At 41.5% G+C, this 24,372-nt stretch overlaps 1 protein-coding gene across 1 annotated transcript in view; it reads left to right on the forward strand.

Annotated features, from left to right (window-relative positions):
- The window catches only part of LOC134535537 (uncharacterized), a 112,144-nt gene that overhangs the window by 83,048 nt on the left and 4,724 nt on the right, over window positions 1-24,372 (forward strand). Inside the window, exon 2 of the mRNA XM_063374689.1 lies at window positions 19,075-19,812. Coding sequence (XP_063230759.1) covers window positions 19,183-19,812 — 630 coding nt within the window. The 5' untranslated portion in view covers window positions 19,075-19,182. The remainder of the gene's footprint in view (window positions 1-19,074; window positions 19,813-24,372) is intronic.

A 24,372-nucleotide genomic window follows, 5' to 3' on the forward strand; every position in this document is an offset into this window, starting at 1 on the left:
CCAGCTCAATAAAGTTAAGATTTTATTAAAGCAATTATTTACAAACTGATATCAGTCCTTTCAGCAAAAACAAATATACAAACACATACTTAGTGTTATAATGTGTGTTATTAAAATATTTCAGTTTAATTTTTTACTAATGCCATAAAAGTATAACTCCTAACGTGTGCGTAAATTTTAAAGTATAAACTTTTTAATGAATTTTAACATTATGAACAACATTTTTAAGAAGATTTAAGATTGTCGAAAATCTGGTTCAAAGCCGGAGTTTAGGACTTTTTTACAAGTCTTTTTCGCTTTTTCTAATAGTTTAAAATAGCCGTTTGTTTCGTGCTGCTATATGCAGGTGATGGTGGCAAGCAACGTTTACGATTCAGGCAGCGAATTCTAGCGGCGGGCGCAGACAGTAATAATATAAATTTTTGCATTTGAAAAGCGAATCTTTTATTGATCAGTATATTTTTTTCACGCCCGGCATTATTTTAAAGAATTTCACTTTAGATTTCATGTCCGAGTTTCGTAATATTAAGTTTATTTGCTAACATGAACAACGTGAGAACACAAAAATTTTGCTCTTTACAGAGTTTATATGTTTACATATCACTCGCTCACATAATTTTTTTCCCCTTGTCACAGGTGGTTTTCACCATCCCGCCACGCTTCGTCATTAAGACTTTACCTTGTGTATTTTGACCTATCCCTGATTCCACGCAACCCGCAACGCACGCAGAGAGAGTTTCCTCTATTCGCCTGTGGCTTAGGGGACCCGCGAAGCTTCAGCGGGGTTCTATGAGAACTTCCTCGTTCGTTTGACCGCCTCGGTGGCACCGGAACTCCCGCCCGGTGTGTAGGCAACACCACTCGCTTTGGACGAGCAGAATCGAGAATGTTCTCGGCTATAAAGTCGGTTTCCCCTGGCGGGTATGTAATACCGCGAACCGGGTGAGAGAGCTTGCAGACTTCGTCGCCGCCCGCCGCTACCTGGGGACTCGGAGAAGTTCTGCCCGCCGCGCCGACCAATGGACATCATCGCGGTTGTGGTAGGCCCTGTTGCTACAGACCACTAGTGGGGTATGGTTGCGACGTCACCCGTATCGTGGGTTCGCGGGCGCAAGTCCAGGGGAACAGCAAGACGTTACTCGCTCGGCGAGTAAGGACCTGGTAACATTGTTGTACCAGTAACTCCGAGGGAAGCGCGAGGTGGCGGATAAAGGGCCAGATTCCTGATGACATGGGCACACGGACAGTAGCGTCTCTGTCTCTCCTGACTTACACTGTGATACAATAATTATTTTCCTACGTACATTTAACGTATCAATGATGTCATACAACATATTTAAAAACAAAGTTTTAAGTTTTCACTCTTGTCGACAGTCCCCATGACTGCCCTTTTTTTTAAGTATGTATTTTTTTTAATTACTTGTATAAATCAGTATTGTTAAACAATGTTATATGCGTATTGTTTTAGCTGTCTAGATATTTTTGAAGTGAAACTTATTTAAATGTAAACGTTTTCGTGAAACGTTTCTGAGCCCAAAGAGATATAAAGATACCATTTGCGAGTGGAGGTTTGGATTTCCAAAGAAGTTTCACTTCTATAATGTGTACTGAGACACGCGCTCTTTTTTTAAAATCTGTTTTTATTTTAAAAAAAAAGTCCTGGCAGTACTTTCCCCCCTTCCCCCTCAGGACCGCACTCTCGCAGTTGGTCACCACAGAGCGCAAACTCCCCGTTCGTCATTTGTCTGGCGGGAGATGTGCCCGCGTCATCATGTGACCGGTAGAGTCCTCTCCGTCCCATGAATTCGTCACGAAGTTTCCTCTCGTCGGTTCGGGGCGGGAAAGTAAGGGTTGAGGGGGGTGTTCCACCGCGCCCGAACAATGGCCCACGCACGGGGCTTAATTAGTCGTCCCCTCCCCCCTCCATATCTCTCTTTCCAAACAGCCCGGTCGTTCCTCCTCGTTTTCCACGGCGGCGCGCTGGAATATACGGACCTTCCCGCGCCGGTCCCGTGGTGCTTTGAGGAAGGCGCTGTCCTGGGTTGGGGGGGAGAAGGGGCGTAAGTGGCCTGCTCGCCCCGCTCGTAAAACTTCGTCCCTCCCCTCGCCCTGGTTGTCGCTCACGTGCTGGCTGTGTTTCATCCTCGCTTGCCAAGGTGTTCGGCGAGCAGCAAGACGTGGCTCCATGTCTGGATGACCTCCTGTCGCAAACTGAGTTCGCCGTAGAAAAAAAAAAAATTGTGTAATTTTACAAGTAATGTTTGTGGTAGCAGTGTCCTCCACCGACGTTAGTTTTATTTCACCCCTACATGTCCGGATGTATTTATACTCTTGTGTTCAAGTGAAAAAAAACTGTTGAAATTGTTAAGGGTGTATGTCCCGTTCCGGGTCATTATTTTATGTAAATTTACGTTTCGCACTGTTTAACTTCCCGACTTTTCGATTGGCTGAACTTTCATAACTTTCATATGTCCCAAACGTTTTGTATGATTAGATGGCAAATTTGCATTTTTAACTTTTTTGTGTAGTATAGATAATTTTTTTTTAAAGGTTTAACGTCATATTTACTGGCTGCCATGTGACATGATTTATTTCATTTAGAAAAAAATGTATTAAATTTGACATGGCCTTTTAAAATCATCGAATTTTGGTGATTTTGAAAGTCTAAATATAATTAAATAAATTTTTCTGAATGAATATTAAACCATACCACGTATTCACTACCAGCAATGGCTTTAAATACAAAATTTTCCGTTATTCATTCAATTAGGTTTTCCTTATCCATACAGCACACAAATGTTAAAAATCCAACTTTACCAGCTAATTATGAAAAAATTATGCACTTTATATTTTTTTTGTTTAAGTTCTGCCACTCAAAAAGTACAAGTTTAATCGTATGTATCGTAATGTTGGTGCATTTTTACTCTATGATATATAAAATTGCATATGCATTCATGTGCATTTTTGAAACATATGGCATTTAATTTTACTGCGTCGTTGAGTAAATTTACGTAAGACTGAACATGTTAATTTGTACTACTTCTAAACTTTTTTTTGTAACTTATTGCTGTTAATTAACAATGTGTACTTTCGTGATATTTCTAATTATATAATTTTTGACGTGTTAAAATGTCATCAAAACTACATATAGTAAAGAGAAACAATAAAAATGTCTCCAAAGGTATAATTATTTAAAATAGTTTAATTAAAATTGTTTACTTACAGTATACAACATTATAAAATACAACCTATAACTATTTGGCTAGTTTCAGATTTTTCAATCATATGTAAATGATACAACTAAAATGGATGCGTGTACTTAGGTACGCGCGTTAGAAGTTGTACTTATTTGGCGTAATAAAAAACTGACTAATTTTTCATGCAAATAATTAATAGAAATAAAATAATAAATAAGACCGAAGTGGTATTATAAGTATGGTTTGTAAAGTATAAATTCAATCAAATTAAACAATTGAAATACTCAGTACTCAGTATTAACATAAACACGTGTATAAAAATTATTATTTAATTTAGTTAAACAATTGAGATAATTTTTAATTTAATAATGTAAATTCAATACATATTCTGAATGATTATTTTAATTTATAATTTTAATTATTTATAAAATTGTAATTTAATAATTTATAATGCCAGTAAATTATTTACAAAGAAACATAACCTCAATTATATAAATACACTTGAAAACGTTTGTAAACGCAATTTCTATCACTAAATTTCACAATAAATAATTTTTTTTTTAATGATATGGACCAGTATTGTATTACCAATCACTGAAGTATAAGATTTAAAAGCACACTTATAATTTTCATTTGTATATAGCCTTTTTTTATCATGTTAAAATTTCGTAAACATCACTCGCCTAAAGAAGTATAACTTGAAACCAAAAAGAATGCTAAAAGACTTACAGCCAGGTAATTTAAAAGGGTGCGTTCATCCTAGAAGGGTCTTTTGTATTCCGTGTATTAGTTTCCTCTGTGGACAGTATTCACGGGCAGCTAAATGGAAAGGAGATGGGGGGTGGGGGAGGGGTTCCCTCCCATGAGACCGCCACCGGGCCGTGCCCGTGAACACGGCGCGCGCCCTCTCCTTGCGAGATGAAACGATGCTGCGCCGGCAGAGATTTGGAGCGGCGAGAGAAACATTCCTGCCGCTCCCGGCCGCAAGAATGCGCCCGATGCGCGGAGGGGATAATATGGCGGAATCCTGTTGGCGGGACGAGGAATCTCTGGTGAGGGGGGGGGAGGGGGAGAGAGATCGCCCCTCCCCTCCAACGCTTCCCCTCAACGCAATATCCACGCAAACTGTCCGCTACTGGAAGTCTTCAGCGGCCGTAATAACGGAATAGGACCAAGGAGATGGGTACATCCTTAACAGAATTTTTTGCATGAAAAATAGTGAGATTGCCTTCGAAATTAGATTCTCTTCACTGAGCTTATGATAGTTCAGTCATAACACAGATACATACTTCATTCATAAATACATACGTGAACAAAATGGAGGACGGAAAGAGTCTAGTTTTGGTGTAATATGAGGTGGTCCGTGAAAGTAGAGGTGTAGGACAAACATATTGCAACTTTGGGTAAGCTACATGTTTACATCTGTGAAACGTTCAGTTTATTATTTGGTACGGAAAACTCAAATCTGGAAAAATATATATATATATGTTTTATCTACATCACTGTGTTATGGAACCCATCGAACCACCTAAGATAACTAAAACGCTATCCATTCCTTTGTAATTTTTCTTTTCATAATTACACCCGTGAGGGGTTGAAAAGTGGGCATTACGTGAATATTTAGGCACGTCTTCTCACGGAGTGTATTCATAGCATCGCACTCGGGGATTGAAACACTCTCGACTCGATCTGGTGAATGGAAAAAAAGGGCTTAACTCCTCCTCGTCGACGCTGCTGCCGCGTGAGACGGAGGTGGAAGGGCGGAATGGGAAGGAATCAGTTGCGAGGAAAAACTCACCAACGGCTGAAGGCAACGCCCGCCACGTTTCCTCAGTTTCGGAAAAAATAAACATAAACCCGAGGTTCTTACATCGCCGGGAATCGAACCCGGATCTTGTTGGCGGGAGAGAGATGCTAGACCACTCCTATTCGTAGGCAAGGGTACAGCAAAACCCACAAACAGAATCTCCTGAATTTTCCCTTGCGTCCGAAAGTCTTTTATAATTTTTTTTTGGTTGACCAAAAATTGTAATAATCCTTGAAAATAACTACGTGCTTACGGATTAATCGATGTCATGACAAAAATGTAGCCACAGCAACAAAAATGTCCGGGAATTATGCAAATAGTGATGTTTTAATCACTTTAAAAACTAACTTTTCACTTTTACACAAATTGTTTGAGACAGCAGAGTCTCCAGCGACTTTAGTGTAATTTTACACCTACATGAGTATTGATGTCTTTTTTACCATCGTGTTCAGATAAAAATGCTATCAAAAGTGTTAACGTGCAATTCCTCTGGTTTAGTTGTTAGTGTATTTTTACACTATGATACATTTACATATAAATATATATTTATTTTTTACCACAACCGCCAATTAATTTACTGCGTCGTTGAATAAATTTACATTAAGATTGAAATCATTCCAATTTTTTTCCCTCCTGTTTAAAGCTGTTCATGAACAATTTAGTACTTTAGTACGACACTCACTTTTTAAGTAATTTTTTTTATGTGTATCATCCTAGCTCTCGGTATACGGCATTTGGTAGGAGTAAATTCGTGAATAGAACGTAAATGTGTAACCATGGTGCAGCCATCTGTGATGGATGGTACGAATCAAAATTCACAAAGCCAAAGGAAAAATTTATTTTATTAACTGATAAGTGACTTATCAAGATGGGCAGAATTTTAATGCAATTCCTTGTCGAAAATCAGTTCCAAAGCCGAGTTTTAGTATATTTTGAGTCATTTTGCTTTTATCGGAGCCGTTTAATTATTTATTTTAGAATTTATTTAAAAATGGAATGATTCGATAGTCGATGTAGCTGCTCCGACAGCGAATTCTAGCGCGGGTGTGGAACCTACGTATGATTCGCGTCCAGAAATTTAGTTCAAAATACAGTTTGCGTATATTTATCACGAGTAGTATAGGATAGCCGGTCCGAGGACAGGCCTCAGGCGGTGGTGCCGGTGCCGGCTCCGCCATCTTGGATTGTGACGTCACGGCGGCCATCTTGGATGAGTGTAACGGGACATAGCGTAACGGGACAAGTTTGACCTTGACCCCGGCGGCCATTTTGGATCCGCCATCTTGGATCCGCCATTTTGGATTACGTCATTGTGTTCTAGAAAATTCCGGCGATGTGTTTTCCGCCATATTGGATGATGACGTCACCGTTGCAATTTCCGTTACGGCCGCCATCTTTAACTTTTTTATTTATTATCCGATTTTAATGAAATTTTTTTTAAAAATTATAAAAAAATTAATTTAATAAAATTTTAATAAAATAATTACAAAAAACAAACATGTACGACACGGAGTTCGGAGTCCTCGGTTCGAACCCGACGAGTGCAAAAAAATAAAAATGGCGACCGATCCTTCCCCCTAGGTGACTGCAGGCAGACTGACTCCCACCACTTTTTTTCAAAGCATATATATCGTCACCTAGTATGACGTCATGTCCGCCATCTTGTCTTCGATGCTGGAAGCCATCATCATTGTATCGTCGGCTAGAGTGCGCCGATGACATGTTAGTTTAATTCGTATCCGCTAGAGTGCAGTAATCATTTATTATTGCTGTGACACCCGCCATCTTGTCATTTGGCCGCCATCTTGAAAATCCGTAATTATTTAGCTAGAAATTCGGGAAAAGTTCCAAAATTCATTAAATAAATCACTCATTAATTTACATATTGATTCGATCGATTCCCGTCCTCGGTTCGATACCCGATCGTTGCAATAATGTTTAATCTTATGTAAAAAAAAATAATTTAAATAAACCATGTTCAACATTCGTAAAGAGACTCTAAATCCTCTACGACCACCATCCTATCAGACATCAAGACCACCATATTGGAAATGTGTAATTTTAATGCTAGAGATCCGGGAAATAGTTCAGAAATCATTAAATAAATTTGTAATCCATATACTGATTGATTAGATCGACTTAGGCCCTTGGTTCGATCCCTGGACGATACAAAACAACTTTAATTTAAAAAATACTAAAAAAGTGTTAGGTTTGAGAAAATAAAAACACCACAAGTTCTTTTAAAAAAAATTTATTACATAAATTCAATACACTACTACAAGTAGGTACAAAAAAATACACAGACAAATTACTAAAGTTTTGTGGATTTCTCGATTGAAACAGTCTTCTTACAATACGGACTAAGTCCTTTACATGACTTGAAATGTCTATTCAGTTTATCAGGTCGACATATTGGTACACCACAATTTTCACACAAAGCCGAATTATCGACTTCATTAAAAGGACAGTGATATATTTCATGTTGTTTTGCACTTCGAATAGTTGCTAATGTTTTGTTACAAAATATACAGCTTGATTCCGATGAATGTACAGCCAGTCTATCACAATTCCTGAGGTGCCGTTTTAATCTTCCATAGTGTATAAACTTGCTTAAACACCTGTTGCACTGATATTTAATGCGTTCAGAGTTACCACTACAATTGTGTATTACATAATCACGTAATTTCAAGTTTTTGATCTTCTCGCAGTATGTGCAGTCGGGTGATGGAACACCGTTGGATGCTCCTTCCTTCATCAATGCCACTGGAACTGTTGACAACCATTGTAACACTGCTGACATGTTAACTTCTGAAGCCGTTGAGGTCTGCTCTGCGGAAGATGTTGCACGCGTCGAAATCTCCCGCTGTGCTGAGAGAGCAGGTGTAGCTGTAGACGTCGATGTCATCGTGCTCTGCACTGATGATGGTAGACCTTCGATCCAGGTTGGTGTTGATACTGGTAATGATGCCATCGAGTTCTCAAGAATAGATAGATACTGGTCTATTATGTTATACAAGTCTAACTATCCGAGCCGTTCATCACCGCAGTCAGAGACGGACTGAAGTCCATATCACCTGGGGTCTCACTTATATAGTCTCATTAGCCGGTACAACACATGAGTCAAATCAATAACCATGTTCATTATACGTCTCGGAGCATTTTTTATAATGACGATGTAAGCTATCGAGACGTGAAATTAGTTTATTGCACTTTTTGCACTGAAACAGTATTCTTTGAGCATTATTCTGACAGCTGCTTCTTTCATGTCTGCGCGCATTTGAAGTTCTAGTAAATGATGCACCACAATATTTGCATTGATGCGATGTATGCTCTTCATTAATTGAAGTCTGGAATGCAGATGGTGAAACTTCAGCTGATGGTGGAACAGCACGTATCGTTGTCTCCTCTGCAGCAGGTATCGGGATCTTCACAGCTGTCGTCACCTCAGCCATTGAGCCCTCCGCTGCCATGGTCTCCTCTGCTAATGGTATCGGGATCTCCGTCTCCATCATCGTTGCTGCCATCGAGGTCCCCGCTGCTGACGGTAAACTTTCTATTCCGGTCGACATAACTAAATCTCACGAAACTTAATGGAGAGAGCACGTCCGTACAGCACCGCGGCCAGAGGTGAACTGCGGGTCCAGTCGTCCGAACCTCGCTTATATACCCACGGTCTACTGGTATGCTACATGAGTCAAAATAATGTCTGTATTTAAAATTATTTTTTTATTAGGTACCTAAAAATTATAGAAATAAAAAACACACGAGTTCAAGTTTTACACATTTATTTATAAAACATACACAAATACACATTAGGTTAAGGAATCAAGCATTTTCACAAGCAAAGTCTTTAATGCCGCACGAACTGTCTCGTCGACTCCGGTTCCAACTGGTTCGCAGGCCACGGGATCAGGAACACAGGTTTCCAGCTGGTCATCTTCTGCGATGTCGACAACTCCGACAAGACATGGTCGGTGACGTCTGTGACCACGTCTACGCCTGGGCTTAGGCTCAGTGCTAGTTGGTACAGATTCACTGCCTGAACTTCGACGACGAGACGCACACCGTTTGGACGTCTGCGTAGAAGCATCACAGGCCGCAACAGTTTGCAACACGTCCATGTTTGGTGTTGCACGTGCAGACGAGGCGACTACCTCAGCGATGCTGGCAGGAAGGATTGTGTGTGGTCTCATGTGATAGACGGCACAGTTTCCAGGTTCGCAACAATCTACCAGCTGCTGGGTCGGTTCGTAGGACACAGGAAAGTGCGCAAACCGCCAATGCTGAGCGCCTCCATCACAGGTTTCTGTATATGTACGTAGATACCCGGAATCCCAGTAGCTGTACTCGACACTGCTGAAGCTAGGTCTTGCGCTCACGTACACGTTAGCAGGATGAAACGTAAACATCTTCTTGCAGGTCGAACGACAACTGAAGGCACGTACGTAGGTGCGCCATTTATATATATGCAGGCTCCTACTAACACTGTGTGTGCCATTTCTGCATTAACTGCGAGTTGGTACAGGCACAGACACGTTCAAACTTGTCACGTAGCTGCACGGCGTATATTGCACTAAGCTTGCGCAGGGAAGGACAACCGTAGTCGGTCTGTATATCCACAATTTCAGCTGCTCCGACGTCACACAGTTCTCGTAGCCATTTCTTCTGTTCAGGTCCGGCGACGTAGATTATTTCGTTTTGCAGTAGTAAATCTTCAATAGTGTTTTTCACTTGGTGGTACGGAATTTTTCCTTCGTCCCACTCTAGTCCATGATAATATTTACATAACCATTCATTCGACCGTTTACTTTTTTCGTCTAGTAGTTTCCACGGATACGGAGGTCGGAAAGTGCGTGTTCGAGTCCGGCCGTCGTGAGTGACGTCAATTTCCTTGAGCACGAATCCGTTTTGGCTCTGGAAACCTTGCAGGTTGCAGTACATCTTGTCGCTAGCAATGCTCGGTCGTAACTAAATTATCATAGAAAACGAAACGGTATTTATGTCAGAATTTTCACAAGTTTGTCTCGACAATTGTACGATGCAAGCCGATCGTGAAGTATCAGACAAAAAGCATAGGTGTTTGGCGGAATATTTCCGCTAGTCGTTATCTCGATCCTACAGTCGATGATGTTTGAATTTATACGATCATCCTGTTTGGAAACGTCAAACACCATTAACGGTGCCTTGTTCTTGAAACTGTCGGGACTCAGTATCGGTGACTGTATCCGACCGTAGTAAGCTTGCTGAAACTTGGCATACATTTGATATGCTAGAAGAAATCTTCCACTTTCAAAATCCATGTTCATGTCAACGTACGGATAACTTTCGCTGTTTAAAAATATTTTTACATTACGTATTTGACAGTTATCGAATATGGAGCGACTTACTCCTGCATTAAGCTGTCTTCCGGTCTGAAGTCCGACGATGATGTATCTTGGTTTTTCCGTAGCGAAGCTGGACTTTACTATCCAATTGATACGCTGACTATGAGGCAAGCCAGGATAAGTTTCCAGGCTCCAGGATCGGAATGGCACATCGAAGTTCTTGCCATTTTATATTTTCTTCAACATCTTGACTCGCTCAACGGTGCTCACTTGGATGTGGGGCAGCATCCACTCGATAGACTGAAGTGTTAGCGAAACATCTTGAGAGTTTTCAGCAGCGGCGACAATTGCATTAATGTGCGTGTTGGCTAGAAGCAGTACGAGCTCTTGTTTCGAATTAATGATTATATGCTTGTAGTCCTCAGCGAATCCGAGAAGCATGGACAGAGGAACACAAACTTCGAACTTCCCTTCGGCATAAACCGGAAGCTTATATTCATCCTCGAGAGCCCAACCGGCCATCTTTGCAGCAGACAGTTCATTTGGCGTGAGCGAAAGGTAATTTTTCATAGCAGATGTTATGCCTACATCTCTCGTCTGGTCTACCTCGACACCATTGAGTACATAAGTAATGCGCTCGATTAGGTGAAGAATACCATTGCAGGATATTGATGTCGTTGTCGGGTGCGTACCATCCGCTTTTGTAAGCGTGCCTCTTATACGTAGAAATGACTGCGAAGGTAAAGTACAAATATCTTGGTGCTGTACAGCAATGCGTACTTCCGATGGTAGTGCGTACGGTCCGAGCAGGAAAGGCTGGTACTCGTGCAATTCCATTTTCGTAATGCTGTCATCAAAAATGACCGGATCTTCCACGTTGAGGATTTCGTCTTCCATATTTATTCGGCACTTGTCCAATACTGAGAAGATACTTTATGTTGTCAGGTGTTAATGCACCGATGTCTGGTAGAGAACTGTTCTTATTCACGACAATACGATTTCTTTTATAACTGTTCGGTGTTACGAACTTTATGCCCATCGCTTCAAGTGCAGACGTAATGTAATTTCTTCGTCTTGAAAATTCACCAATCGTCCTCGCTGGTCAACGATTCGGACGACGACTTCGTGTGCGCACTTCACGACGACTGGAACGTAAATGATACTTTGCGGTACTTCTACCAGTTTATATCCTGGCGGGACCATCGGCGAAAACTCGTGCAGCATGTTGCTTAGTCTTCCGTTGAGGTACGTTCCACTTGCCAAATTACAGTTTATTCTTATGACATTCACAGGCAAAATGTTTACTGCGCGCGTAGATTCGTACGTTCTTCCTGTACCATACACCTTTGATTCGAATCCGAGCATCGTACCTATGGTCCCAGGTTTCGTAAAGTCGACATTTTCACTGCATGTTAGAATGCTTTTTTGAGTGTTTGGATTTCCACGCAGTTGAAAGTCTACATCCTGTGGTAACATATCCCTGATGTAATTTGCAATGTCATCTATTTCGTAAGAGCCAACAGGTAACCGTATTTCATGAGCGGTCCCATCGCTTTTCAGGAAGCATATCTTGCAGTTTTCCTCGTCGATGTTCGGTATGGCATTATACGTTTGAAAATCTACGAGTCCGATACACCATTCTCCGTCTAAATCCAGAGGCGGGAAATGAACCGCCCGCAGCTCAGATGCGTGACCTGTCAAGGTAAGTGTTATCGACATGACTAATAAATAATCGTCACTGCACAACCTTTAAGTAGCAATTTTTATTGGTCAGCTAATTTTTGTTTGTTAAAAAGCGAAGACACAAGTGTCCGCAGTTTGTTTGATTTGGCCTCTGTTCCGTTTCGTAATTGTAAAACAACGTAGTGGACCGGCCCAGGTACAACCTAAGTTCTGGCGGAGGGCGTAAATTACCGAAACTGTCGTAGTACTCGGCCATGTTTCCAGTCTTTACATAGGCTACCCAGTGCGTGCCTCGACCCGCCGACGTGTCTAAATTAATTATGGCGCACTCACGTGTCTTTGGCTTGCTGGGCAAAGTGTCTCGCATAAACACGCCGCGGAAATTTGCTATTTTAAGTTTGCGTGCGTACTTTATTAAATCTACGTTGGTGAGCGGACGTTTCGGCAAAGAACTTAGGATTTTTTCATTCGTTTCTTTTTCATGCCTCGGCCTGTCTTGTGAGGTCGTAAGTACAGTCCTGCGCCGTTTTTTTTTACCGATGGCAATGGCTTCCATGCTGGCATTGTGTCGCTGTGCTTCTTTTAACTGCTTACGCTCATTCTTCGAAGTGTTGACTGCCCGCACTATACCGCTCGTTGCACCGATGAGGCCGCCGAGAACACCCAATGCAGGCAAAAGCAAAGGAAGAAATCCTCCTATAATCTTCTTGTCGAGAGTCTGTAATTTTTGCTTGGCTTTTTGCACACCTGCACCGATCTTGCGTTTGGTCTTGCGCGAGTTAGTCTTTGACTTGATGGAGCCGGCTCGACGAGCGCCCAGTCCTAATTTCGTCTTTGCCTTCATGATCTTAGATACGCCCCACGCTGCGATTTTCTCTCCTAGTCCCGCGTTCGACGATTTACTTATATCTTCGGCTTCCTGTGCCAATGTCTCGTCGGCCCGGTGCCTGGATTCCAGATCCTTGCTTAATGAATATGCGATATCGTGCTGCTTGCACTTTTCGTCGAGAGAATTAATGCCCACGTCACCGCGAGCTAACCTTTTCGCTAGTTTAGTTCCGGGGCCGCAAAATCTGTAGCCGGGAATGTGTAGCTCGAATGGTAGGTTGTTTATCAGCGAGTTTACGAGTCCCGCACCGATGTGTTTTTTGTTCTTACCTCTTCGAGTCATTACGCACAACTGACCAGAAAGTATAAATGTGTTTGATTTTATACAATTACTTTAGTACAATGCAGGTCGTCAATCAAGACGTGTGTTTGCCCGTGCGCATTACGCAAGACGATGTATTTAGTGCGCGTGAATCACGACATGGCTTACTGTTGCCTTCTGCTGTACGATGCATAATGGCGGGTCCGTCCAACTGTGGCAAGACGTGTGTTTTACTGAGTTTACTGGAGGAACCAAATGGTCTTCGGTTCGAGAACGTTTACTTGTATTCCAAGTCGTTGCAACAGCCAAAGTACCAGCGCCTAGCAACTGTTCTACGATCTGTGGATGGTCTGGAGTATTTTCCGTTTAGCGATAATACCGATGTTGTACCTCCAAGCGAAGCAAAAGCCAATTCCGTGTTTGTTTTCGACGATGTAATGTGCGAGAAACAAGGCATAATACAAGAGTACTTTTCCATTGGCAGACACGCCAAGGTAGACTGCGTTTACCTGTGTCAGACGTACAGTCGTATTCCAAAACATCTCCTACGAGACAACGCAAATGTCATAGTTTTGTTTCGCATGGACGAACTTAATTTACGCCACGCTTATGATGATCACGTAAACACCGACATGACATTCCAGGAATTCAAAGACATGTGCTCCTTGTGTTGGAAAGAAGAACACGGATTCATAGTTATAGTCAAAGACTGGCCTCTATATAAGGGCAGGTACAGACGAGGTTTCGATCAGTTTATCACCAAACATGAGTCATAGCATTTCGAAATTCGGTCGTAGCAGTCGAGACTTACGTACTGCTCTCAAGTCTCATGACGACGTTATCCGCAAATACATTTCGCTACTGGCTCAAAAAGTAGACGGGGTGAAAAAGGAATTTCTTGAGTACCTTGTAGCCATAGACCAGCGCATGGAAGCTTCGGATTCTCGCATTCGCGACATGATCGAAGTATCGAATGCACAAAGACGTGACGATCTGAGGACTTTTCAAAGTAGTCTGAAAGCATCACTTTCTCTATCGTCAACAAATTCAGATTTGGCCAAACACAAGAAAGAAGTTTCTGCGAACGAATAAAAAAGTATATAAGGAGGTCTTGCAATAAGTTTTCAGCCAGTACAATGTCGGACCTGGCCAGTGACCTTCATCGAGCTATACAGTCTGTTCGTGAAAAATATTTACTTGCTAGACGAACCAGACTTGCACGTGAGATGGAAAATGAGGAGATATTTAAACCAATCACTAGTCGCCTCGACGAACTTAAAAACAAGGAAGAACCAGCCTTCATTGTGAAGACAGAAGTTGAAGATGAAATGCCGACTGTAAAGAAGAGAAAGTATGAACCAGATCGAGAAGAAGAGGACTTAACAAGTACAGAGTCCATGCACAAGAAAAAAATACCGAAAAAGGGACATCAAGTTAATGCAATGGTCCGACCATACCTGACATCGTTTACGAGCCGGAATAATGACACGACCTACGGAGTGTACAGAAAACATAATAAGTGGTTCCTCGGTGCTAAAGAAATAGACTTTCTACCAGGAAACATCGTGCGCGTAGCAGAGTTCAAAACGCGCGGGACTCCGGGTCTGTACGAATTGCTGTTTCGCAGGGAACCTAAAGGATATTCTCACAACGACTTACAAGAGTACAAAAAACTGCTAGAGCTAACCAATGCACATTTTCGCGATAACGATCCAGATAGTGGTGTATATAAAGATGTAGATCATGAAAAAATGGACATTCTCGCTAATCTCTTCAGTGAACTAACAATACACGGAGAAGGTTTAAAAAGGCTAGAAAGTGGTCAGACATTTGACTATGTATATTGGGACGACCCTAATGAATTAGTTGATCGCCTTAGAATTCTACATGCTTCGCTTAGTGTAGGAAACTATTCGCACATCAACGAAATAGTCTCCATACTTGAAGAACTGAAGGAAGCCGGCTACATACAATGAGTCGAACCGGAACCGCTCGCGAACTTCATGCTCCTGCTAGACGAAAATACCTTCGTCGCAAAGTCATAGTTCGTGGAATTGATGATTTATTCCAGGCGGACCTTGTTGAGATGGTACCGTATTCCCGATTGAATAAAGGTTTCAAGTACATGTTGACAGTCATCGATGTTTATAGCAAGTTCGCTTGGGCTAGACCTGTAAAATCAAAGACTGCAACTGACGTAACCAAGGCCATGAACAATATTTTGCGTGATGGACGTGTACCGTCGCACCTGCAAACGGACCTCGGGAAAGAATTCTACAATGCAACCTTCAAGGCTTTGATGAAGAAGTATGGCATCAAACACTACTCTACATTTAGTAACGTCAAGGCCTCCGTTATCGAAAGGTTTAACAGAACTTTGCGTTCCAAGATGTGGCGACAGTTCACGGCTAACGGAAATTACAAATGGCTTGACATCTTGTCGAAACTAATAAGCGAGTATAATTCCACTGTGCATTCTACCATGAAAATGAAGCCAAAGGACGTAACGGACAATCGCCTGCTTCAAACAGTGTTTTCCAACACGAAGAAGAAAGATCCACGAAAGCGTAAAGCTAACGTCGGTGACATTGTGCGAATCTCCAAGCAGAAAGGTATCTTCGAGAAAGGTTTCACTGCAAACTGGAGTCCCGAACTTTTCCGTGTGACACATGTTCGTGAATCAGAGCCTAGGACCTACTACCTCGAAGATTTGGACCACAAACCTATCCATGGAGGCTTCTATGCCGAAGAGATTCAGCCTACGTTGTATCCCGATACGTACTTGGTGGAGAAGATTATAAAACGAAGAAATGGACGGTCCTACGTCAAGTGGTGGGGCTTTCCACCTCGCTTTAATTCGTGGGTGGCAGATGCATATGTCGAGAAATCCACAAAACTTTAGTAATTTGTCTGTGTATTTTTTTGTACCTACTTGTAGTAGTGTATTGAATTTATGTAATAAATTTTTTTTAAAAGAACTTGTGGTGTTTTTATTTTCTCAAACCTAACACTTTTTTAGTATTTTTTAAATTAAAGTTGTTTTGTATTGTCCAGGGATCGAACCAAGGGCCTAAGTCGATCTAATCAATCAGTATATGGATTACAAATTTATTTAATGATTTCTGAACTATTTCCCGGATCTCTAGCATTAAAATTACACATTTCCAATATGGTGGTCTTGATGTCTGATAGGATGGTGGTCGTAGAGGATTTAGAGTCTCTTTACGAATGTTGAACATGGTTTATTTAAATTATTTTTTTTTACATAAGATTAAACATTATTGCAACGATCGGGTATCGAACCGAGGACGGGAATCGATCGAATCAATATGTAAATTAATGAGTGATTTATTTAATGAATTTTGGAACTTTTCCCGAATTTCTAGCTAAATAATTACGGATTTTCAAGATGGCGGCCAAATGACAAGATGGCGGGTGTCACAGCAATAATAAATGATTACTGCACTCTAGCGGATACGAATTAAACTAACATGTCATCGGCGCACTCTAGCCGACGATACAATGATGATGGCTTCCAGCATCGAAGACAAGATGGCGGACATGACGTCATACTAGGTGACGATATATATGCTTTGAAAAAAAGTGGTGGGAGTCAGTCTGCCTGCAGTCACCTAGGGGGAAGGATCGGTCGCCATTTTTATTTTTTTGCACTCGTCGGGTTCGAACCGAGGACTCCGAACTCCGTGTCGTACATGTTTGTTTTTTGTAATTATTTTATTAAAATTTTATTAAATTAATTTTTTTATAATTTTTAAAAAAAATTTCATTAAAATCGGATAATAAATAAAAAAGTTAAAGATGGCGGCCGTAACGGAAATTGCAACGGTGACGTCATCATCCAATATGGCGGAAAACACATCGCCGGAATTTTCTAGAACACAATGACGTAATCCAAAATGGCGGATCCAAGATGGCGGATCCAAAATGGCCGCCGGGGTCAAGGTCAAACTTGTCCCGTTACGCTATGTCCCGTTACACTCATCCAAGATGGCCGCCGTGACGTCACAATCCAAGATGGCGGAGCCGGCACCGGCACCACCGCCTGAGGCCTGTCCTCGGACCGGCTATCCTATACTACTATCACGCTTGGCGTTATTTTAAATAATTCTACTTTAAGTTTAGTGTCTGAGTTACGCATTATTAGTGTATATGCAACATTAGAACGCAGGTATAATAATTTTTCTCAGGCCGGCCTGTTAGTTGTGGAAATACATTAAGCAATTTTTACATGATACTAAATTAAGTCAAGACTATTACTGTATAATATTACAGACATATATTTGGCTATTTTTCTAATTTCTTAAGATCCTAAAAGGTCCATTATGAAAGGTCTTCGCTCTGTGGCAATCTGTTGATTAATTTCGTTTTTTAAAGAGTCTAGAGATAATAAATTTTATATTTCAATTTTTTTTGTCTACTTATCCTGCCAGCCAGTACACGACGGAAGCACCGGGGATGGCACAGGCGGAGAGTAGGGGTAGGTCCAAAAACTGCTCATCTTTCCACCCCTCAACGGCCAGAGTGCCGCAAGGACAATTACTCATGACTGAGACCGAGCCTTAACATTCACGCGCAGGCGCCTACACTGGTACGATTACGTCACAGGAAAAAACAAACACTGCGCGACAAACACGTGCAGACGTGATCTATCCGTTGCGGGCTCAACCATTACTCGTCTCGCAGTTTATTAGCGGTTAAAAAAACTGACGGTATTTTGTCACACAAGAAAGTTCGACCGACTATTACTGTAATGAGCGAATAGTGGAAGTTTTCACGTCAAAAGTTAAGTCTCGCGTGAAACGTTTTATATCGTGTTAAAGCAGATGCAAAGAAGAAAAAAAAAACATCTGTAGGATTTCCAGAAGGGCCCGCGGGATTTCGTTTATCATTGCCGTTTCACAGTTACGATTTTGCAAGCGCAAGGGAGGTAACAACCACCCCTCCCCCTCTTCAAATGGGGACCAGCCGTCGGGCTCCTCTGGCTGTGACCCTCGGTAGTCGACGAGCGACCAGCTTGAAACACCTCCGCCACCACATGTCGGACGCGAGGGGGTGACGACAGAGCGTGTAAAGAATGCTACTGGTCATTTCATCGTATGGATTGAATTCATTTCATTTTACCTAACTTTCTAAAGTTCTCGAAATTTTGAGGATTTTGATAGCTTAGTCAAATAAAAAATAAATTAGTGTGGCATTGTTTTTTAACGTAGAAATTTTCAGTTCCGTATTAGTAGGGGCAGGCATTTATCACGAGAAAAAAAAACCGAACGCATATTAGACGGCAATAAGGTATACCCGCACCACCGGATTATTCATTGTGATTGGCGGCCGTCTGTGAGAGAGGTCGTCGCCTTATTCGACCGAGCCACTCAGGACGCGTTTCCTTCCGCGCTGAATTACTGTGATTAAGTTTTGGAATACTCGATGTGTACCTTAAAGAAACTCACCCAATGCTACAGTGTTTCAACTTTCAACTAGTCTGGGAATCTTGTCGCGAAATATGCATTGCCCCACTAATTAATATGTAACAAAAATTTAAAAAATGCAACTTTGGCAACTATTCAAGAATATTTAACGTTAGCGTAAAATAATGTGTTCACATAGATGCCAATGCGAGGTCATCCCTTTGATCAGCAGTGGGAAATTCAAGCCTACAGGAGAAAGGCCCGTCCGTCAACTTTCCGTCTTAATCACAAGGGGGTCGCACGACGAGGAAGGGAGGGGGGAAAGTCATCAGTATTGCTACCAGCTTTCACTCCACGTCAAATTGAGCGTGAACAGCGAACTAACCGAGTTGCCTTTTCAGGTTTTCTTTACGCAGCGAACGTCCGAACACAAAACGAGACTCTTGTTTTCTTTCCTTTTCTTTTCATTCGTCCTCCTTTGTTGCAGGCGGACCGCTGACCGACACAGCGGCGAGGGAGGCAGGAATGTGCGCCCACGCGCGCGTCGACGGCCGGCCCGCACGCGGCGCGACCAGATAGCGAGGGAAGCCCCGCGATGGACGCCGGCGCCCTGGTGGCCCCCGGGCCGGGCGGATCGATGGCGGCGTCGTCGCCCACGCGCGCCATGGACTTCTACTCGTGCGAGGGCAAGGTGGTGCGTCGCGACGGCGAGGGCCGCTTCGGCTGGTGGCTGTCCGACCTGAGGTCGCAGTCGCAACCCGTCATGGAGGTGCGCGTGGAGCCGGCCAGCGACGACGACGACGACGTCCGGTCCTCGTCGTCGTCGGACGACTCGGAGCTGGGCTCGCTGTTCGGCGAGCTCAGCCCGGCCGGCTTCCAGTCGCTGTCGCTGATGCAGCGGCTGTCGCCGTCGGCGGAGGAGCTGTCGCGGCTGGTGTCGCGCTCGTCGCCCACGCACCGGCCGCTGGAGGCGGTGCTGAACGTGGGGCGGCGCGGGTCCTGCGAGGAGCCGGCGGCGGCCGAGTCCCCGCGCGCGGCGGACGCAGCGGCCTGGGGCGGCCGCGCGGCCAGCCAGTGGCACTCCTCGCCGCGCGGCCGCGAGCTCAACCGCTCCAGCAACGAGCTGGAGACGGCCATGCGCATCCTGCAGGGCAAGCTGCGCGCCGTGGAGGCCGGCCACCGCCAGATGGTGCTGGACGTGGACAGCATCCACCGCGGGCTGCAGGTGCGTCGCGGCGCGGCGAGGTAACGCGGCTAGTACGCACTGCCTTCACATCCGTAACCTGATTCGCCAGAACGAGTCCCAGCAAGGAAACGAATCGGCCACCGTGTTAATTAACTTCTATAAACTCGTGTAATTTTATTTTTAGAACTTAATGCTTAATGTACACTACATAGCATCTTATATGTTCGCCAATGTTCAAAAAATATCGATTTAACATTTTCTCGTATTCCAGGCAACGAAAATAATTCAATTCTTTTTAACTTAATGAATCCAGCATTGAATAGCTTAAAGAATTTCGTATTATGCCTAACTACGTATGCAATTATTTTTGACCTCATCCCTTGCACTAATACGTGGTCGTATGAAAATGATTTTAGAACAAAGGTTTAAAGTTTTAAATGGTTACTGATAATTTCCGATGAATTAAATGCTATGAAAGTTTTATTTATTTTTTAATTTTCAACATCTGTTTTTACGGTAACATTTGTTTCATCCAAAGGTTTTAGATAAAGTTTAGAAGTTTTACAATAAATTATAATGGATTGATAGTATATCTATAAAAAAAATTACTGACATTTTTTTTCTTTCTAACCTTGTTATTTCTACCCCATGCAGTAATGATTTGTTATATATAATTTACTTTAACAAAAGGTTTTAACAATATTTAAAAAGTTAAACAAAAAATAAAAATTAATACGATAGAATACATGTATCGAAGTTGTACTTTTTTTTATTGCAACCCCAGGTTTTTTCAACGCTTGCAGTAATGGTTTGTATTCTCAAAAATTGTTTAAGACAAAAGTTTTAGGTAAAAATTATAATATTTACAAACAATTGGAACGAGCATGGTGGTGTGCCTACGAAGGAAGTTATGAATTATTTATCGTTCAACACCAGTAATTAATTATCGTAAAAAAATTATTTCAGACGAAAGCAGTAGATAATAATTTAAGTTTTTACAATAAAAAAGAACGGATTTAATAGTGTACATGGTACGGAAATTATGAATCTTTTTAAATTCTACCCCTTTATTTTTTCAACCCTTGCAACAACGGTTCGGCTTATCAAAAAAAAATGATTCCGACAAAAGTTTTAGATAAAAATTATATGATGTAAAAAACATTTTGAATGGTTATGATAGTGTAAGCCTACCTATTAAGGGAGTTATGATTTTTTCAAATTGTACCCCTCATTTTTCTTCCCTTGCAGCCATGGTTCATCTAATCAATAATTCTTTCAGACAAAATTTTAGATAAAAATTATAAGATTTGCAAAAACTCTGAACGGATTTGATAGTTTACTTAGTAATGGAGTTATGATTTATTTTAAATTCTACACCTCATTTATTCAACCCTCCCCCATTAAATGCAACAATGGTTAATCTAATAAAAGATTGTTCCAGACAAAAGTTTTACATAACAATTATAAGATTAATACATAATTTGTACGAATCTGATGTTGTGCCTACGAAGGAAGTTATGATTTTTTATGTCCTCCAACCCTTGTTTTTTCAACCACTTGCAGTTATGGTTGGTCGTATCAAACCTTTTTCAGACATAAGAATTTGGTATTACTCTTACGAATTATAATAATTTCAAAACTTCTTATATTTTCCATATTACATGTTATATTTCCATTTTCAGTTTTTCAAAAAACCTTCCCCGCTTCTAACCTTTTGGTCGGATATTGCCCATTAAAGAACTCGACCGAGATTTTCCACTACTAGATTTTATGTATCATTTTGTGGAAACGATAACTGTCGCAATTTTAACAAATCACCTCCAAACTTTTGAGTTGACTGTTTTTGGGGTCTATGGACCATGACACGAAAAACTATATAAAATTTTTTCCTAAAGTCGCACCATGGCTGGTTGTCTTCCATCATTCTCATGTATACATAAATTGCCTCGCGCAGAGCACCGTTTATTAAAATGGCTGGGATTCGGTTTGAACACGTTCTTGAATACGGCCCGTGAGTTATGGTTACGTTTGTGTCTCAACAAGGCAGTGCTTATTCGCTATTTATACCTTGCCCGAACGTCTTGGAATACCGCCATTAGAGTGGGCGAGACTAGAAACCGATTATATTATAACTCATTCTGTGAATATTATTTGAACTGCACCCCACACTTTTGTAGAATCGCTTGTACAAACGTTTAAGAATCTTTAGCAGGAATTTCATGCCAAAAAAAATTACCCTGAAAACATGCGTTACAGTCATTTTCGTTCTCATAAAAATACAGTTTAGAATCGAAATCCGGAAACTGAACTACTTATTCAACCTTGGTGAATTCTAACTTACGCGATTCGAAAACTGCTCAAGATATCCGAGTTGCGTTAGTTTACAAAAAGCATTTAAGAATACGCTTAGGGTGAATGTGTAGGCTTACTTCTATTCTATTTTAACCTTTATTTTTAGAATATTGAAAAATGGCTAAATCGCGTGTTTTCAAAATAATTTTTATGCGTGAATAATTCGGTAGAGATATTTTTAAGCACTCCAAGGACTTGCATTATAGGTACCATTATCTTAATGTCTCCTCCATGGTAATGTAATGGTTACCGCTAGCATCTCACAGATGTCCTACGCACGACGAGAAGCCTGCAAGCCAGCTCAGAGCCTTGCTGGAGTCACAGTGCCACGACGAACACGATACGTCCAGCAACCAATGAAATACATGGTCACCGTGACGTCAACACGACGAAATACGCGCCCCCACGGCTCGCAACAATTATTCTGTTTCTAATTTCATGTCTTGCCGCACGACGGAAAGAAAAACTGAAACATTAAAAAACTAAACTTAATAAAATATTTACTTTGTAGCCAATTTCTGCAAGCCCCGGCGGCCCGCCAATACTTTCCCTGCCCTCCCCTTCTTAAACTTGTCCGCCCCACCTCCAGCCATGCCGCCCCTCCTTCCCCTCTTTTCTCCTCCTTTCCCCTGTGTACCGCGATTTTAGCGCCTCTATCGGCTTAGTTTTTGCTGGTATATAAGCCCCTGGCCTGAGGCTGGGGCTGTTAGGCTCATCTAACTTTAGTAGGAGATGCATTCTGTTTTATTCGTGTTGTGTATTAAGAGTTCTTAATTACAGATATTTATACGGGTATATTTATATTTGTTCATGATAATTTACTTAGCTACCAAACACTTGAATGGCGTACATAAGTATGCGTTTAAGGCATTTACTGTTTGTACAAGTGCGTTGATTTGTATATGCGCTCTAAATTATCGTATTACTAACGTTATTAAGGCTACGGTCTAGAGGAAGTAAGTCAGATTTTGCAGCCATATATGTGTGTTGCATTTGTATTTCGTATGTGACTGTGCGCCCGTAATTGTAGCGCAATTCATATAGACATGGGCGTTAACTTAAATTTGTTTTATATGAATGTATCTATTTCCACTATATAAATATCTTATACATTTGTTATTTGTGATGATATTGTTCTGAATTGTTATAAAATAAAATATATATTTTGGTACCTCTTGTATTAAGTCTGTTCGTTAGGGTCAGCCCCTTTACGTCTTTAACTCACACTTACAGTGCTTGCCGAACTAGTGTCTCACTTGTGAAGTGTATAAGGGTGATATGTCCGCTTAGTGGTTGTAGCCGACCTGGTGTGTCCGGATCGGTTACAACTTATTTGGTAACTCTTTATACTGAAAAACTAAATTTCGTTTTAAGTGTGGGTACGCTTTCATATTCGTAATGTGCCTTCAACTGTTTATGTAAAAGTATATTACCATCGTGTTTATATAGCTAACGTTGTTATTCTACATTTAGTCAAGATTTAATTTTGATTCTTCGCATAGCTAACAGCAGAATGAATTTTCTTGTTCCTTAACATATCTATACCTTGCGTCCTTGAAACTATAACTTAATATCACTTCGACTATGTTGTGTTCTATGCACATCAACTGTCGACAGGAAAAAAAAACTTTCTAAAGAGATTTTTAGAGCATGATCGACATATATGGCATGTGAAGATTTGCCGACAGCCATAAGAGTTGGTCGTGTTTATGTTGTGGTATTGTAACCGTACGCTATTAACTCTGTCGTGCTGGAGCTATGTACGACTTCTAATCGGATTTGTCGCCGTCGTGGCATTATGACTCCCAACTATCGAGTCGATAGCGCGCTGGAAGCACCAGCGAACCTCACTACTACAAATCCACTCGTTCTTTAAATTATTCGTGTAATGGTGAATTTTGATTTAATACAATTTCTTGGACATACGCCATTGCAGTGTCGCACTGTCCATCATGGGAAAAATTCATAAATGCAAAATAAGAAATAAAAATTAAAACAAACCCACAGAAAACAAGCCTGATGCCAAACAGACAAACCCAACGATTAACCTAAACAGATATTATGGACAGCAAAACGACAGCACATAAGAACACATTTAAACTAAAATATCAGACAGCACAAGAATTCCGTGGGAGGAATTTAGGGGAGGAAGTCGAACAAATATTAACCCACTGTTTTCCAGTGTCCTATATAAGTTTGTGCCTGGTGACGGGAACAGATGTCAGTTCCCGAAACGTCGCAACTGTT

Source organism: Bacillus rossius, chromosome 1 (assembly GCF_032445375.1).
Source record: "Bacillus rossius redtenbacheri isolate Brsri chromosome 1, Brsri_v3, whole genome shotgun sequence".
Taxonomy (NCBI): domain Eukaryota; kingdom Metazoa; phylum Arthropoda; class Insecta; order Phasmatodea; family Bacillidae; genus Bacillus; species Bacillus rossius.